Raw genomic sequence first — 17,489 nt, forward strand, 5'->3', positions numbered from 1 at the left:
GGAGTCGATAAAACGTGTAAATAAAGAATTATATTTTGTTCTAGAGATATTATGGCACCCAACTTAATGTTCAACTATTGTACTGCATAACCACGCAACATCACCTGTGTCGACACATAACAGACATCACTGTAAAACACGTGTGTGCGGAGGCCCTCTGGTCTCTTACAAGAGCTATCCAGAGTAGAGAAGAAAGTGCAGGTGAACAGGTGCATTACTACCGATGTACCCCAAGAACATACACAGTGGCAGGGGGTTACTCACACATATTTGCTTGAATGCATGATGCTCATACAAAACACGTGTGTTACACTGAAGTGCAGTGGTTGTATTAAGCTGGGGAGGGTGTTAGGATGACTTGTGACTTTGCTTTGCTTCTTTTAACTTTTTTATTTTATTTAATTTTTAGCACTTTTTTATTTATTGTTAATTCTGAATACCCTTTAGAATGATGGGAATGTCTGAGGGATATCGCATGCACACAGGCACTATTAGGGCTAGTGTTACCTGCATCTAATAGTAGCTTGCATATAAGTTACTATTAGATTCAGGCAACATTATCTAATAGAGTTGAGATCCAATCTCTTCCTCCCTACAAACACTAAAGGAGCCCTGGTGACATCATAGCCATATTACCTTGTTTTCGAGAAACCATCCAGCACTTAATGTGAAAGTGTACAGTGGCGCCGGCTTTTTGAACGTAGCACATGTATTTAGCACTGTGTTTAAGTGATGAGGATGACATAAACTGCACCGTTCAGTTTTTGCCTACTTCCTGATGCCTTGGAATGTCACGAAAGAGCGCACATTTGCTAGATAATTTAATAGAGAGATAACAGAAGAAAGAGACTACTACATATTTTTTGTACACCCCATCTGCTATCTCTCAATTACATATGTTTTTATATTATTATCCGGATATATTGTTTTTAACTGTATATACTTACCCAATGAGGATACAAAACCTATACCGAAGTGTACTGGCCAGACACTAAATATTCATATAATTGATTGTTTTTTTTATGTCTTCTCTATATCTTACTCTAGTTATAATTATTTGATATAGAATATTTTTAAATATAATTTATATGTATAATTCTTGAAGATAAAATATAATAAATTGGACTAATATGCAGTCCGCCATCTATGTGTATTATCTATGGTGCAATAATATCGTGGCACATACCATTTCTAGATACATATTTTTGAGCTTGGCAACCTCATTTGGGTCAGCGACTGATATATAATAGCATATTTATAAGCACTTTATACATACTTTTGGAGCATAGTAGTTTTATTTTGTTTTGGTTAACCCCTTAATTAATGTCCATAGTAAGTTTTGCTGAAGTACACAATGTTCAGCTAGTTTATACACTTGGAATTTCATATGAGCAACATATTCAGTATACATTTCTTTCCTTGCCAGACACTGAATGATGCCAAAGATTTTCAAGCAGCTGCTCTGCAGCTCTCCAAGACCCCAATTATTGCTGAAATATATTACATTATGGGCGGCACACAGCCAAGAGAGGGCTTGGTGATCACTAGAAACAGGAATGGACCTGCCGATCTCTGGCCTTTGGATCCATTAAGAGGAGAGTGAGTGACGTGTGACTACAATATAATCAAACCATGTAACATCGAATATGTTTGTTTGTCTTTTGTTTGTTTTATTATTTTTGTGTGTAGTTCTATTTTGCTGGTTTGTATATATTGTTACTCCTTCATGACTATAGGGGAATATGTTTGAACTATGTGTGTTGCAATCAAGGACACTTAGGCGGTAAACAGCAGCTGAAATTTAAGTTTGTCTGCACCACATGTATGCCATGTTGTGCTGACGTTTATACACCAATCAGCCACAACAATAAAACCACCTGCCCAATATTGTGTAGGTCCCCCTTGTGCCACCAAAACAGCTCTGATCCACCTAGGTATAGACTGAAGGTGTCCTGTGGCATCTGGCACCAAACATTAGCAGCAGATCCTATAAGTCCTGTAAGTTGTGAGCTGGGGCCTCCATGGCTCAGACTTGTTTTTCCAGCAAATCCCACAGATGCTCGTTCGGATTGAGATGTGGGAAATTTGGAAGACAAAGTCAACACTTTGAACTCTTTGTCATGTTCCTCAAATCATTCCTGAACAATTTTGCATTGTGGCAGGGCGCATTATACTGCTGAAAGAAGCTACTGCCGGCGGGGCATACTGTTGCCATTAAGGGGTGTGCTTGGTCTGCATCAATGTTTAGGTAGGTGGTACTTATCAAAGTAACATCCACATGAATGCCAATGTACATTGCACAGAGCATCACACTGCCTCTGTTGGCTTGCCATCTTCCCATAGTGCATCATGGTGCCATCTCTTCCCAGCAGTCTGCTTGACAGAAAAAAAAAATGTAACCTGTACTGGTTACCAGAACATTCCATCATTCCCCTGGGGTATGACATTGTTAAAATTCTTAAGGTTTATTTTGACCTCATATTTCCTCCACATTTGCAGTTCCTAACAGTATGTAATGCTTATCCCATCCAGACCCACTATTTGTATTAGTATTTCCTCAGCTGAAATTGATAAATAGGTACCTGAATCCTGTCATAATTAAGGATTGTGATATGTGCAGGAATTGATATGTCATTGTGTTCAATTCATCTTCGAGCGCAAATGACACTTCCAACAGCCTATAGTTTCATGGGCGGAACGGGGAGGGGACTGGGCACGTAGTCAATGTACAGTAAGCACGTGCCAAGCTCAAGCACACGCAGCAACATCCAATTCAAGCTTTGACATCTCTAAGGTACGTGTTTTCAGTCGTATCACTTGCACCAGCTACAGGTCAGGTGTAAGTGTCGCCTATGTATGCTAGAATGTGTTTGCAATCAAGAGCAACTGTAAAAATGTTTTTTATGTCCAGTAGCCATTAATAGCATCCGGAACAATGTATTTCATGGGGAAACATTATGTGTTTTCAATAATGACTATGTTATTAAGAGGTGACAAAAACTGAATACTATTTTTGTTTTTTTCTTTGCGTTCTGCTGGGACTTTATATGTCACACATATATTGTAGGTATCCTGCAGTGTATTGTGTCTGTCAGAGAAGAGCGTACCTAAACCCATATTCAACCAAAGACGTTTCTTTAGATCCGCTTCTCCTTGAATACGGATGTGCATAGACCTCTAATTACCTGCGTATGCCCAAATTATGTGTGTTTTTAAAAAGCGCACAATATGTTAGTTTTGCATGCCTTAATGAATCGGGCACATAGTCCTCATATATTTAAACGCTTTCAAGCCCTGGTTCAAGCTCAGATCTTGATGGTTGCTGTTAAATTATTGGTCCATCCAGTGCTAGCTTATGTATTAAGGGCATGTCCTTTGAAAGTTGTAGATCCATTAACGTACAATCCAAAAAATAATATGGAAGCACCACACAGCCGTATAGAATGTTTGCCAGTGGTAATGGATAGGTACACATGGGCAAAAGTAGAGCCACCATTGCTGTGTTACTTTGTACTGTGTTCGTCAGAAGTCGATTGTAACGTCCCCAGAATTCAGAATAGTGACATTTTTATGAGTACTGCATTGGTGTGGCTCATAGTACTGACTCCAAACTTTGGAAACCACTTTATGAATTTGCTCATACTTTATTTAAAACTGATAGTGTGAGTACTGATAGTCAATCAGTGAGTATTAACAAGAGCATGAACAGTCCGTGTACTGGATGTCTATGATATACAGAGAGAGGTACACAGTCTTACAGCTGATTTTTCTAAAACACATGTTTTTAATCACATTGCAATTAGGTTTTTATTAATAGCTATACAGTTACTGTTTTTTGAAAACTGCATGATATGTACTTTTTAAGCAGGCTACATTTCCATGGGACAATTATACCTAAATTTATATTGGTTTGGGATTCGTTTCTATTTTATAGCCCTCATATAACACCATTAAAAACTAGATAAACTAGTTAAAGACTATCTCACTCCTACAAGACTTCTCCTGTACTGCTCCCCACTTGGGAATTCCCTACCACACTCAATCAGACTTTCTTACAGCTTTCAAATCTTTAGATCTTGAAAACCCATCTCTTTTTTTAGAGGTGACCTTATCCCCGATAACACTATTCACACTGATGCACCCTCACAACTGTCCCTATCTCCACACTGAGCCACATTTGCTCCTCTTATTTCAGCTGTACCCTCTTCCACTTAGAATGTAAGCTGTCTAATGAGCAGGGTCCTTCATAACCTTTGTTTTCAAGTCTGTGTTTATTTTGTCTCCCTTGTATGTCCCTGTTTTATGTATGTACTGTTTTCCCTACTGTACCACACTTAAGGGCACTGTCGTGTCTTACAAATCTATGATAATAATAAGAAGAAATAGTTTGGCTAAGGAATTTCACTTTTGGTGAAATTATGTTTTAAACACTTTGCAGTATTATAAATAGTGCATAGCTTTTGAATGGATTTTCACTCTTTGAAAAGAGCACTACTTTGCTGTTTTAGAAATATACAAATAGTCAGTTGGTGGAAATAAAAATACTTTGGAGTGTACATATATGCTATATCACTTGTGTGTTTCTTCTAGATGGTTCCGTGTGGAGACAAATTATGATCACTGGAACACCCCACCACCTTCAGATGACCGAAGGTATGTGTTTTTTATACTTATGTTTAAGGAAAGCATCCCCTTAAAATATTGTACTCCTGACCAAACATAGTCTATGTTATTATAATGTATCCATGCACAACTGTCTTACATTCTTTCTTGCTGCTTATTCCGTAATATAAGGCACCAGTCTTGTTTTGCCAATAAAATATTATTGGTCAATGTTTCGTGCTGTTGGTGGGTACAATTTCTCAAGATCAAAAATATGTGTTCTTGAAAACCAAAACTTAGAAACATTAATCGGTAGAATCTAGAAAATGCTCAACAATTCAGAAGGCCAGAAATAATGTAGCATTTTCTATAATAAATATGTGGCATCTAATTTGCAACACACAATACATTTGATTGCTGAACTTGTTCATACTTGTTTTGATAAATATAAGCAAAAATGATATTACACTCTGCACCGAAATTGAATAAAAGTTTAAAAGGTCTAAATCCATTAAGCTTCTTTACTCATCACCTGTCCTATTAGGCTTCTGTAGAGACACTATTGTAAGTTTCATTTGCAACCTCCCCTTCTTAGCTACCCAAACTCCACGGGACAAATCAATATTTAGAATCAAATACAGACATGGAGTGCTTTCATGGTGTAAAACATTTTTTCTTTATTTGATAAAAAAACACAGTTAAAAAACATGTACCAAATATTAGTTAAGGTATTTCAGCATGCAGATTGAAATATACAGCATACAGACTAAAACAATGTTTCAAAAATCATGCCAGGCCACGCCTCAACACGTTTCAGCATCAAGACTTTGTCACTAGGGAAAAAGGATTTACCGTCTGTAGATGTTGTTTTTGCAAATGTTCTTTATTGTCGTAAGAGAAAGTAAAAGATTGTTTTTTTGTTTAAGCTTTGTCCTGTATTTCCTCTAAATCAGGGGTGTCCAACCTTTTAGCTTCCCTGGGCCACATTGGAAGATGACGAGTTGGTTTGGGCCGCTCATAAAATATACTAACACTAACGATAGCTGATCATCCAAAAAAACATAGAAAACATAGTTAACATATTAAACTTACTTGGAAATGAAGTTAGTAAGAGTTAGGAAACCTGTTGCAGAATCATGATTAAAGCAGTAGTCCCATTACCAGCTACAATTTAACTTGCCTGCATCTGCCCCTGAGTGGGGTTCGGGGAATTAAATGCCAAAAACTTTTTTTTCCTCTCTTTCTGCACCCATGAATCATTTTTTTTATTGACCAGTTTGAAATGGTCACCGATATAGGTAGCATCAGGAGGACTAATAGAAATCTACAGAGATTTAAAGATAGGGTGGTGGGAAAAATGGCTCATGGAGCAGCCTCCAATGAGGGTAACAGTGGGTGATAATTTCACCCTACTCAGCACTGCACATTTAAAATGGTTTAAAATATTAAAAATACAATTATCTATTAATATTTATATTATATGCATACAGAGAACACAGCTAGTTCACAACTGCATGGTGCAGAAAGTCCAAATTCAGAGTAACAACAATAAGATACTGGATAATCTTTGACTGCTGCTGATAGTTCGCGCGGCTGTCTCCTCTGTGCTGCGCTACGCAATGGATGTCAGGTGTGATGACGTCACACCTGACATTCACTGCGAGCACCGCACGGAGGCGGAGACCAGGGAGGGAGCCGGAGCTCCAGCTGACGTTACCGCAAGGTAAGTATTTATTTATTTATTATTTTTTTTGCAGAATATTTTTTTCATTAACAGCGCTGCCCCCTTGCCACAACTGCTGGGCCACATTTACAGGCGGGTTGGACAACCCTGCTCTAAATTCTAATCCATTTAATATAAGAGTCGATGATCCCTGTATTAAGCTCCTTTTATAGTGAGCTGAGGGGAACTTAGATGCAGCAAATATATATTTCTCTATAAATACAGGTATGAATCTATTATGCTGAGTTCTTGTGACTTGGAGTTGTCTGGATAAAGGTTGTTTCCATATCTGGAGCACCATGTCAAGCACCATATACTAGAACACACTTGAGCATTACCCATATTTACCTATACTGCCCCTTTCGTAACCCTGTTTCATTAAACTAATATGCAGCAATAGTCTACTTATATAGATCCCTTTCCTGTGTACGCTAATTTATTAATTTTTGCAGGACTCTAGCCATACAAGCACTGAATGCAACTGGACAAGCAAACATCAATACAGACTCTTTATATCAGGTTGGGTTAATTTCGATTCCTATTTCATTCATTTTTTCACTTTTGAATGGAGAAGGCTGTTTTATTGGAAGGGTACATCTAAAGTCTGGTTAGCAAACCTGAATCATTGCAAGATGATCACAAGATGTATTACATTACACACAAATCAACAGGACAGGTCAAAAATTGTGTTTTACATAAATGGGCAACTAAACACTAAAATAGAAATAGTCAGCTATAAAGCATGGTGGTAAAATATACTGTTCAATGTCAACATTCCACTATGAAAAATAAGTTTATTATGACCATTGCCCCCTCATTCAATTTCAAGCAGCTGAGGCCACATCCCACAAATTTAGGACTGTGTCCTAATCATGAGATCTGATACAGGTCACAACAGCTGAAATATTAGGCATCTAACAGCTAAAAGAGTTAACACTTCCCACACTATGCTACCTGTTACACGCAGGTAAGCCCTGTATACACCAGCAAGGGTTAACACTTAACTCCTCCAGACTCAGTTACACAAATGTACATTCAGACACACACTAGGCTTGGTAGACAAATGTATTAACCATTCACACATCAGCATTTAAAGGGTTTGCATGGTCAATCAATCTTCTTCATAAATGGCTATTGGAGTCACTTAGCGCAATAAGGACAGCACTTATTACATTTTCGATTTAATATACAAAAAGTACAATGCTTACAGATTATAAAAACAATTAAGATGACATGACATACATAAGCAAACATGTAAAATAAACGGATAAAGTTTCAGAGTATAGCTTACATATGAGTTGTATAATCTGTGCCAAGAGAAATTGGCTTGGAAGATGGACAGCTTATCAATGTTGATTGATTTCCCAAAAGACTGACAATTTTTTGTTACCAGTCTCATCTTTTTAAAGACACTTTTACACCTTTCCCCTCCTCCAGGGGTTGCGGTCTCCAGAGGGGGCCTGTGACACCATTTACAACAACAATTTGCATCTTCCCTGATTTAATATCCAATTCTAAAATGTGACCTAACTTTCCTGTGCAGTCTCACTCAGACCCAATTTTATTATTAATAAGTCCAATACAAATTTATGAATTTATAGATACCAAACAGCATAGGTCTAGTGTAGTAGCTGAGCTGATACTGATTTTCTCACCTTCTCTGTATGACAGACAGCTTTATTTGATGTATGGGCTGCCCTTCATCATGCTATTTATGAGTATGTGGTTGATCACTAATTAAATTGATTGAAAGTTGCATTTTGGAAACTGAATTATATTTGTCTATATAAAATATAGCAAGCTATCATATGGCCTCCTTGTGTAAGATCTCCTGCTAGGTGTGGCTCCCTAGCATTTCTGTTATGTACACCTCACACCTAGGGGGTACTTTCTTTTGTGCAATGCCTTATTAGACTGTCTATTTTATTTTAAATAGGAAATACATGTCAGTAATTTGCATATCTTAATTAGCTTCCTGACAGAATGTCTGTTGTACCTAATTACCTGCCACTGGGCTAACTGACGTATTATAGTCCTGCAAATATTCACAAATCACATTCACTAATGCAGTAAAAGCACAGACTAGTGTTTGCAGCATATACTAGAGTTTGTCATAGCTTTTAATGTGCCCGATCTTTTAATCCAAATATCTGGAATATAGACTTGTGTTTTCATAACAAAGATATTAAGTGTTATACAGAATTCAACAAATGGCAAGAAGGTTTTATTGCCATTCTATGTGTTGTCTGACAAAAATACAATACAAAACTTCATTTTTTTTAAAATACTGTACATTAATCATGATTGTAAAATGTCTTTCTATCTTTTTATGCAAACTTAAAACACAGGAAATCTATTTTGGCTTACATTTCCTCTTTATTTGGATTGCCCTATGTAATCTAGTATGTCACATTAAAAAAGCAATTGTGTGACTCACTAATGTTACAGTTAGAAATTAGAGGTCATGCTTTGCAACAAATTACTATTTTCTCTTAACACACAGGTCCTGTCTGTAAAGCCAGTGCTGAATGAGTAAGTATTATATTACTGGTTAAAGTAGTTTATATTTGTTTGAATATTGTGTACTTCCAGAGAACTTCTTTATCTGAAAGATGTCTTGCAACTAATTCGCAAATTCAAAAGATTTGGCTTACAATACAGGTCTTCTGTTTGCTTACCAATTATTTAATGTGTTTTTGTTTGTCTGATTTTAGAGACACCATGTACACAACAGTGATGAGTGCTGCCTTTCCAGAGAAATACACAACACGGATCAGAAAGGAAGATGAAAATAAAGGTTTGCTTACGATTTCTCAATGTGTTTTCTGTTCATTTTAGGAAAACTAAATTAACTTAATAAGAAAATAGTTAAACAAATGTTTTGGATGGGTCTGTCAGGGTGAGAGACAAGTGGCTGAGCGGGTTCCTCACATAAACCAGCCAACATTAACATACAGGGACACAAGCCTGTCACTGTCACGAGCTGCGGCGGTACTCGCAGCCGCCGCGGCTCGTTTCTGGCTCCCCCTGGCGTCCCGGCCGTCACCTTGACGACCGGGACGTCATTTCCTCTTCCTGTCTGGCCGTCACCAGGGCAACGGCAGGACGCTTCTACAGTAGCGCTGCGTCCCGGCAGTAGCCGGGCGCATGCGCGTAACAAGCAGCCTCTGGCCTGATTTAATGAGGGGGCTGAATTACAGGCATTAGCCTGCAACTGTGTATTTCAGGGACAAGCCCTGATTGGCCCTTGCTCTGTACTAGTAATTAGCCTGCAGGAGTGTATCCAACTCCTGATTGGTCTGTGTCTGTATTTAAGGCAATGAGGTCTGCTGCCTCATTGCCGGTTATAGCTTCTGTTGCCAGTCTGCTGACCTGCTCTGTGCCTTGTTCCTGTCTGTTGAATATTCTACTGATTACCCGTGTATGACCCTTTGCCTGGATTTGGACTTTGCCCGTGTTTCTCGTGACCCTGAACTCTGGCTTGAATACCGACCTCCCTGTCTGCTCATGACCCCTGACCTCGGCTTTTTTATTGGCTCTGCTTGGACTCCTCTGCTTGCCTGGGTTCTCCCCAGTCGGTACACACTTCACGACCCTCTGTCAGTCTGCAGCCCAGCCTGTCCCCACCATCAGGGGCTCCAGTGAACACCTGACTGGCAGAGTAGACTCCAGGTTGTGTTGTGCCGGCTGGAGGGGTTCCTAACAGTCACTCAACCTTCTCCTGCACTAACAGCTTTCCATGTTTTTGTGCTCCATTTCTCAACCCACATTTAAAATACTGTTCACACTATTTACATATTCTCTGAAAGAGAATCTGTCAGCATTGGGAACATATTTTATATATGTATGCACAAATGGAAATTTTCTCCCCAAAACAAATTCCACATGTGCCCTCCAAACGGTGTTCAGAGGGTGTGGTAAGTAGCCTAGTGATCAGTCAGTGTAATATGGTATTTGCTCAAGTGGGCAGCAAACTGTCATTCCACATATTCTACTTATTCTCTGTTGCAACCTCTCAGCTCGGTAAACTGATCTAGTATGAAACCAGATAGCAGCTATATAGCATGGTGGTTGGCGGTGGAAAGACTAAGTGCTGCACAGAACATATACCTGACTATTATGTGTAGCTCTGTCACTTAAATGTGGTCCTAGTTTGCAGCAAGCCGTGCTGGAGATGGGATTGTGCAGTTTTTCTTTTTCTTTTCATTATGCAGAAACGGTTCATGAGCAGTGATTTAGCAGTGATTTAGTATTTTGATTTGTACGTCTTAGGGTAAATTTTAAATTACAGTTGCAAATATATAAACAGTTAATTGTACTCTACTGCAGCACTGTATGAAATGCTATGATTTGTATATGTGACTATATACAACTGTATTTATTTATATCTCCATTTTTACTACACATTATTTTTCCAGAAAAAAAAAAGAAATACTACATTTTCTGAAGATCTTCCTAAAACTGGCCTACTCTGACAGCTGTAGAAAAATGAGTCCTCTGAAAATAGCGGTGAAAAAGGGCATCAACTTGTAACGTCTTGTGGCTACTGAAATTCCACTTATTATATTCGTAGATCTTGCATAAAAGTGTTTTGTAATTTTAATGACCAATAAACCCTGGAACAGGAATTTTGAAATATGAACCATGAAAGTAAATCATATTGTTCAGTGTTAAAGTAAAGCGTTACCTCCCTGCTCCACTACAGATGGTTGAAGCTCCTGCCAAATCTTTAGTACTATATCCTAATGTGAATCTGAAGCAGGACAAAATCCTGAGAATACAGTCATTTGAGCTAGTGAGATATCACTGGCTCTGCTCTGTGTATGAATCAACCAAACTGTACAATGCATTTCTTCAAAGTAAGTTTGCAAAACTGTCAGTCTTGCTACATCTGATCTGTTAGAGTAACACCTCCCTCTTAACAATGCAACCAACTACAGAGTAGTAAAAGAGCACGGCTACTTAATTATAACCATTCCAGAGCCTTGATATATAGTAAAGTCATATAGTGGCTTTAATTGATCTTTTAAAGCTGCATTTGTTTTAGTGAATATTGAATGTGATGATTACTGCTTCCTACATATGAAATGTGGAAAATTTGGGTACCTTCATAAATTTAGAGTTCAGCAATTATGGTGGTTGGTGTTTGCTGTATATCTGCTCTATATGTACCTTTAAACTAGATTTAAGGTTGTACACATCCTATGAAGCGTGTGACTCAAAACAGAGGTGGAAATGTGTGTAGACGCATATTAATCAAATGGAAATCTTTTACTTTTTCAATTCTCTATACGCCTATGTTTGAGCTGAGATACAGCATACCTGTCTGCAAGAGTACAGTTGTGTTCTGGAAAATATCTTCACCATTGCCCAAACCAAAACAGACAAGCCAATAGGCTTATTTCCTTACATTGTGCAGATACCACATATGTGCTGTAACCCAAGGCAACCAATCAGAGGTTAGCCATCAACTCTCTGAAAGTTAAAAGTGCAGGTGTCATTAAGTTGCTGTAGATGATAACACGTGTTTGCACTATGTTTTGAAATCTGCATGCACTAAGTTAGGGCTTAACCTCAAAATTCGGCCAAATCCTAAGGGTTTTTAGCAAGTTTGGTATCTAACCAAATCTTTTCTAAAAGGATTCAATATTCAGCTGAATCCTAAAATATTGATTTGTCGACATCCCCTTATTTGTATACACCAGATTCTTGTATTATGTTTTATATGGTTATTCCTCTCAACTACTGTTTTGTTGCGTAGAATTTGCATTTATTTCTTTTTTTACTTGATTAAATTAGTACTTTAAAGTTGATGAGTGACTCATCCAGCTCATTGCAAAGAAAATCAGCCCTTTTGTTAATGACATTAAAATGGAAACTATGCTGGTGCTGACTTTGCAGGTAGTTCTAATACTGCACTGCCTATGTTTCAGATAACATTAATGTAATGTTGACATCTGATAAAAAAAGCACTTGTGACTCACTTAGACTAAATATGTCTAACTGTGTTGTGTTCTACATGATGCAGATTTATAATGATTATAATCTCTCAGTTTAGATTTGTTCTCATTGATACTTATTGAACAATTCCGACAAATTAGTGTATTCTAAGGTTTCTCTTTTTCCTTGGTCGATTTGTGTCGCATACTCAGGGCTGGATTAAGACATTGTTAGCCCCTGGGCTACGGGTACTGTGAGGCCCCCAGTAATATCGGATTGGGCATAAGCTGCTTGTAAAATGTTCATTTTAATATACCTACTATGTCTGTATATATTCTAATTTCTCTTTCATGATCAAAATAAATACAGTAAGAAAGAAAGTTATTACCCCGTTGTCATGTGCAAGCTAATTTTTAGGCATAAATTTGCAAATGTGTTTGTGAATTAATTCCTAGAAATTGTGTGACATGGCTCAGATAAGATGTTAGATCAAAGGGTTTTGTTTAGGTTAAACTACCCAGAGGGGGCTGATAGATAATAGTAGCACCTTGTACCATTTATGGCAGGAGCATTGTCTTTTAAGACAATGGAATCTAACACGTTTGGGAGGCCCCAGACAGGCCGACTGCAGAGACAAGGTTGTATGTTAATGAAAGAATCAAGCTTTATAGGGTCACAGGAAAATATCATATCATTTTCTCCCATATCATACATAACAGAGGCATGTGTGGTATGCAGATGAAGGGAAACTTATGACCTGTTGTGTGGAGGTAAAATCATGTTTGTAAGTCATACGGGTGAAAAGTTAGGATAGAGTGCCAAAAACCTGTCTCTACAGCAGAATCATAAAACCCTAATTTGCATTCTACAGTCCTGTTGGTTCTGACCTCACAGGAAGGGGAGCTGTGGGCCCTGTAGCTTGGTTTTAAAACTGCAGTGTAAATGTAAGCCTTTGTTCACTCTGAGGGAGTCAATTCGATATTGAAGAGGGTCCCATTTTTCCTGCTTCTCCCAGCAACAGAAACTTGATTATAAGTGAGGTATCAATTCTGTGTTTTATCCTTTTTATTTTATAGAAACAATTGCGTTATATTTGTATGCCTTTTATTATCTGTTTTATCTTAAGCATTGTGGATGTATTTTCCATATTAAATTACACGTAATAAGTTCAAGTCTCTGTGTTCTTACGAATTCACGTGACAATTTGGTCAATACGCTACGTAACTGAAACGGGGAGAACATGGTGGTTTATGTGAACTCTGATTAAAGTACATTGTGTTAGATTAATGCTAGGGAGAACCGAAGGCTTCCTAAATAAGGGTGTCAGCTCTTGTCAGAAAAAACCTTGGTGGTGGCATAGTTAGTACCGCAAAGCTAGTGTGTGGCATAGATAGGGAAGGATTTAATAATTTCAGACAGACCAGGTGGTTGTTGTTTGGTTAACCCTGTGTCACACACGTATCACGCAGGCTCAGGTGAGGGCTGTTCGTGACACCCGTAGTAAATGTTTGAATGTCCTCAATAAATTGTTATTTGAAACAAAAATATGCTAAATAATAGATTATAATAAAATAAAAATCCGAAATAATAAATGTAATAATAGTAATATAAAGTGTGCAAAATAAGATATAACAAATTCTTTAAATCTGTAACCTTCACACATAACTCAAAGTATCAGGAATATGCTTTACTAGACACAACACCCCAAGAACAACGTCCAGGGGTCACCCCAGAATCCGTATCTTGTCTAAAATTATGTCAGATTTCCTAGCAGTCGGTGTGTAATATTGTTATTATTGTTGATTTAAGTATTAATATGCAGCCTAACATATTACTACCATGTATGCATGTGTTTATCTTAGTCATGCAACCTTTGTCTCTCCAGCTGTTGTAGGACTGCAAGCTCCTCCATGCTGGGACTTGTAGTTCTCCAGCATTTGGAGAGGAACAGGCTGCATAACTCTGAATGCTATATCATTGCACACAAGGTCAGGTGGAGGGTCAACAAGGTCAATACAAGTCATCCAAATAAAAAGGGCTTTGTGTCCCTGTTGAGATGACCTTTCCCCTTTGACATGAGGAACACTCAGGGTCTATTACTTTTCCTCTGTGCTGGAGAAAAAGGGACATAAAGGATATTAATAAATTACCTGGTAGGGACTTACCGGAGTGGGTTTGCCTTGTCTTGCTTAGCTCATTACATTACTGTCATGCTGATATTTAGTGAAGTGGCGATGATGAGGTTAATTGTCTGAGAACCAATCAGAAGCTGGGACCAAGATCCAAAACTGAGAACTATGAGGCAGGGTCTGAGAAAGAATCAGGAGAGAGAGAGGAAAGAAAGGGACCAGCCAGGATCATTCAGTTATCAACTTTCCTCACTGTTTGCATTTGGCCATGTGACTTTAGAAGTTTGGAATCCCCTGGATTAGAAGGAAGAGTTTGTGCAATCTATACAACAAATAGCCCCTTACCCACCTCTCCAGGTCAAAGATGTGTTAGCCCATGGCCAGTTAAAGCAATTATTAGACCATGGACCTTACCATCTACCGTGAGTGACCATCAAAAGCCACCTGCCACAACCCTGCACCAGGGCTATTCACCTTGTTCAGTTTTTGTAGATCTTCAACTCGCACCCCTCTCTCCCCTCCTCTCCCCCCACCGCCCCAATGTATCACCTACTCCTCTTCCCCATATAGACAAACAGCACTTACCTTGCTGACAGTCTTCTTCTGGCCACCATCCTCCTCTTTGCTGCAGCAGAATCCGGCTGTTCTTTATGTGCGGGCGGGGTCTTTGTGCTTAGTGTGATCACGTGAGATGTGATAGTCTCACGTGACCACACTAAGCATCGCACCGTGGCCGCACTTACAGTGACAGCAGGCAGCTAACAGCATCACATTTGCTGTTACCTGCCTGTCAGCCTCCGTAACCTGACAGTCGGAGCCGGGGGCGGGACCGCCCCCGAAGATAAAGCCGCCGCAGGTCAGAATAAAAAGGGGAAAAAAAGAGAGCAGCATTAAAATCTTTTCTAGGGACCCCAGCTGCCCAAGGCCCTTGGGCTTTAGACCAGAAAGCCCTCGGGTTAATCCAGCCCCGCACATAAATCTAAGCTGATGGATGATTGAATGTTTGCTCGCTTGCAGTGGTTCACAAACTTTGACTTAGAAACTAAAGTTTGTGAACCGATGTCACATGGTTGCATTTTTTTTCGTACACATCAATGTTAAATGATTGTTATAAGTAAATTAGAATTAAGAATTAATAGGAAAAAATTTTAACAGTTAATTATAGGTGTTTTTATTTATAATTATAGTTCATATATCCTCAATACAGATCTTTAACTTATTTTAAGAGTTTTTCACTGTTACTTATAAATTCTTGTGACATATCCATCCTGGTGTTGTGACATATGTGTCCTAATTACACACACACTATTTAGGAATCACTTCTCTATTTGCAACTTTGTTATCTGTTACTTTAAATTGCCATATTACAAACTTAAATTTCAAGTTCAGTTTAAAAGGTATTTATTAAAATGGAATGAAAGCTAAACAACCTTCACTCACATATAAAAATGTGGTATAAAACACCACTGCTCCAAACAAGCATAATCCGTGTCTGCACTTTGTGAGATATTCAATCAACGGCATTTCAGTAACGGCCAAATTCTCTCGCCACAACAGACAGGATCATTTTCAGTATTGCTTTAGGCACCATTGTTGTGCTTTTGTATTGATAATACTGATTGGATGTCACAACAGATTTTCAGTCAGTTCTCTACATATAAGAGGAAAACCAGGCATATAATGATAAATAGGCCCAATAAAAAACAGAGTTTGAGAATGATTGGTATTTAATTGTGGAGTATCTCACAAACAGCAGGGGTCTCAGAACACCATCCCTGCTAGTTGGGGGTAGGGGCTTTTATGCATTTTTATGTGAGGCTGGGGTTAAAGGCTAGAAAGTGTAATGCTCATTATATTAACGCATCTCCGGAATTTGTTCTGTTTATGTGCTTTTCTAGGTACAAAAAAATGTGTAAATGTATATTGCTTACTAATTTGGATAGTAATATACTTATTCATAATATTGCATTCTTAATAATTTTAAATTGTCAGTATTTTACATATCTGAGTATATGTTATATGGTAGGAACCATGATTGATAGCATTGAGCCACCATTACATGCAAAATAAGCTGCTATTAACATTACTTTGCCATATTACAAAATAACCTATATTTCTTAATAAATATATAGACCAAGTGATTTCAATAAGCTATCCCTTGCTGTGTCTTTGTACAGGAGGAGAACGTTTTCCAGAATCTTCAAATGTTGACTGTACAATCCTCTGCCTGATATAATGTCACTGCTGTTTTAACATGAATATTTGTTTACGTGTAAGTGAATAATTTGTTAAGAACCTGTTAGTCGTTATAATAAAGGACAATTCCACCGAAAAGTAAAAACAAAATCAGTGAAATTATCCTTATGCAAATCCCAGTCTTATTTACCTGGGATCTGGCGTTCATCCTATATGGAATTTCCCCCAGCTTCCTATACATACACACCGATGTTCCTCATGCAAACTACCGCATGCAGCACATTGTTGGCCTGTCTTAAAAAAGACTGGATTTGCAAGATCAAGGAAAATCTTACAGACATTGGCGAGTGGAGCAGTGGTGGCAAACACTTGATATCCTGAACACTGAACTCCAGATAAGTAAGCTTTAGGGACCAGGATTTTCTTAAGAATATTCCACTCAAAACTTAATTATCTGTTTTGGTTGGAATTATACTTTTACATGAAGTTTTTACTTGATATGAAGTTTTTACCTGGTATGTTAGTATCATTAGTAAGGTTGAAAAAAGAAAGCGGTAATTAAACTAAAAATATATATTAAATGTCAGGCCCCCAGATAAATATTAAACTGATAAATAGGAAGGTATATGACTTCCCCTCGGATAAAACATTTGGTCAATTAGCCCAGTAATTATGTTCAGTAGACATTCTGTCAGGAAGCTAACTTAACATATACAGATAACAGCCATGCATTGCCTTGATTCTGCACGCCATTTTCTATTTAGGGTAGACTTCCTCTCAATAGGTATTGTAAAAATTTTGTAGGCAAAAGCAAAACATGAAGACTACCTATGCAGGTATATAGAAATATTAACCTTGAAGAACATGTCTTCATATTTTGGGAAATCAGTGTGCCACTC

General features: G+C 38.1%; 1 protein-coding gene across 2 annotated transcripts in view; it reads left to right on the top strand.

The window, feature by feature from the left end:
* Positions 1–16,984, top strand: part of LOC142144130 (N-acylethanolamine-hydrolyzing acid amidase-like) — a 38,616-nt gene extending 21,632 nt beyond the window's left edge. Inside the window, exons 6-11 of one of the 2 annotated variants that reach the window (XM_075202615.1) lie at positions 1,427–1,599; positions 4,591–4,653; positions 6,778–6,844; positions 8,829–8,857; positions 9,040–9,122; positions 16,572–16,984. In XM_075202615.1, coding sequence (XP_075058716.1) covers positions 1,427–1,599; positions 4,591–4,653; positions 6,778–6,844; positions 8,829–8,857; positions 9,040–9,122; positions 16,572–16,630 — 474 coding nt within the window. In that variant the 3' untranslated portion in view covers positions 16,631–16,984. Of the gene's footprint in view, positions 1–1,426; positions 1,600–4,590; positions 4,654–6,777; positions 6,845–8,828; positions 8,858–9,039; positions 9,123–10,743; positions 10,968–16,571 lie in introns of those variants that run through there. The other variant, XM_075202624.1, reaches the window with a different exon arrangement.
* The last annotated feature ends 505 nt before the right edge of the window (positions 16,985–17,489 follow it).

Source organism: Mixophyes fleayi, chromosome 1 (genome assembly GCF_038048845.1).
Source record: "Mixophyes fleayi isolate aMixFle1 chromosome 1, aMixFle1.hap1, whole genome shotgun sequence".
NCBI lineage: Eukaryota > Metazoa > Chordata > Amphibia > Anura > Limnodynastidae > Mixophyes > Mixophyes fleayi.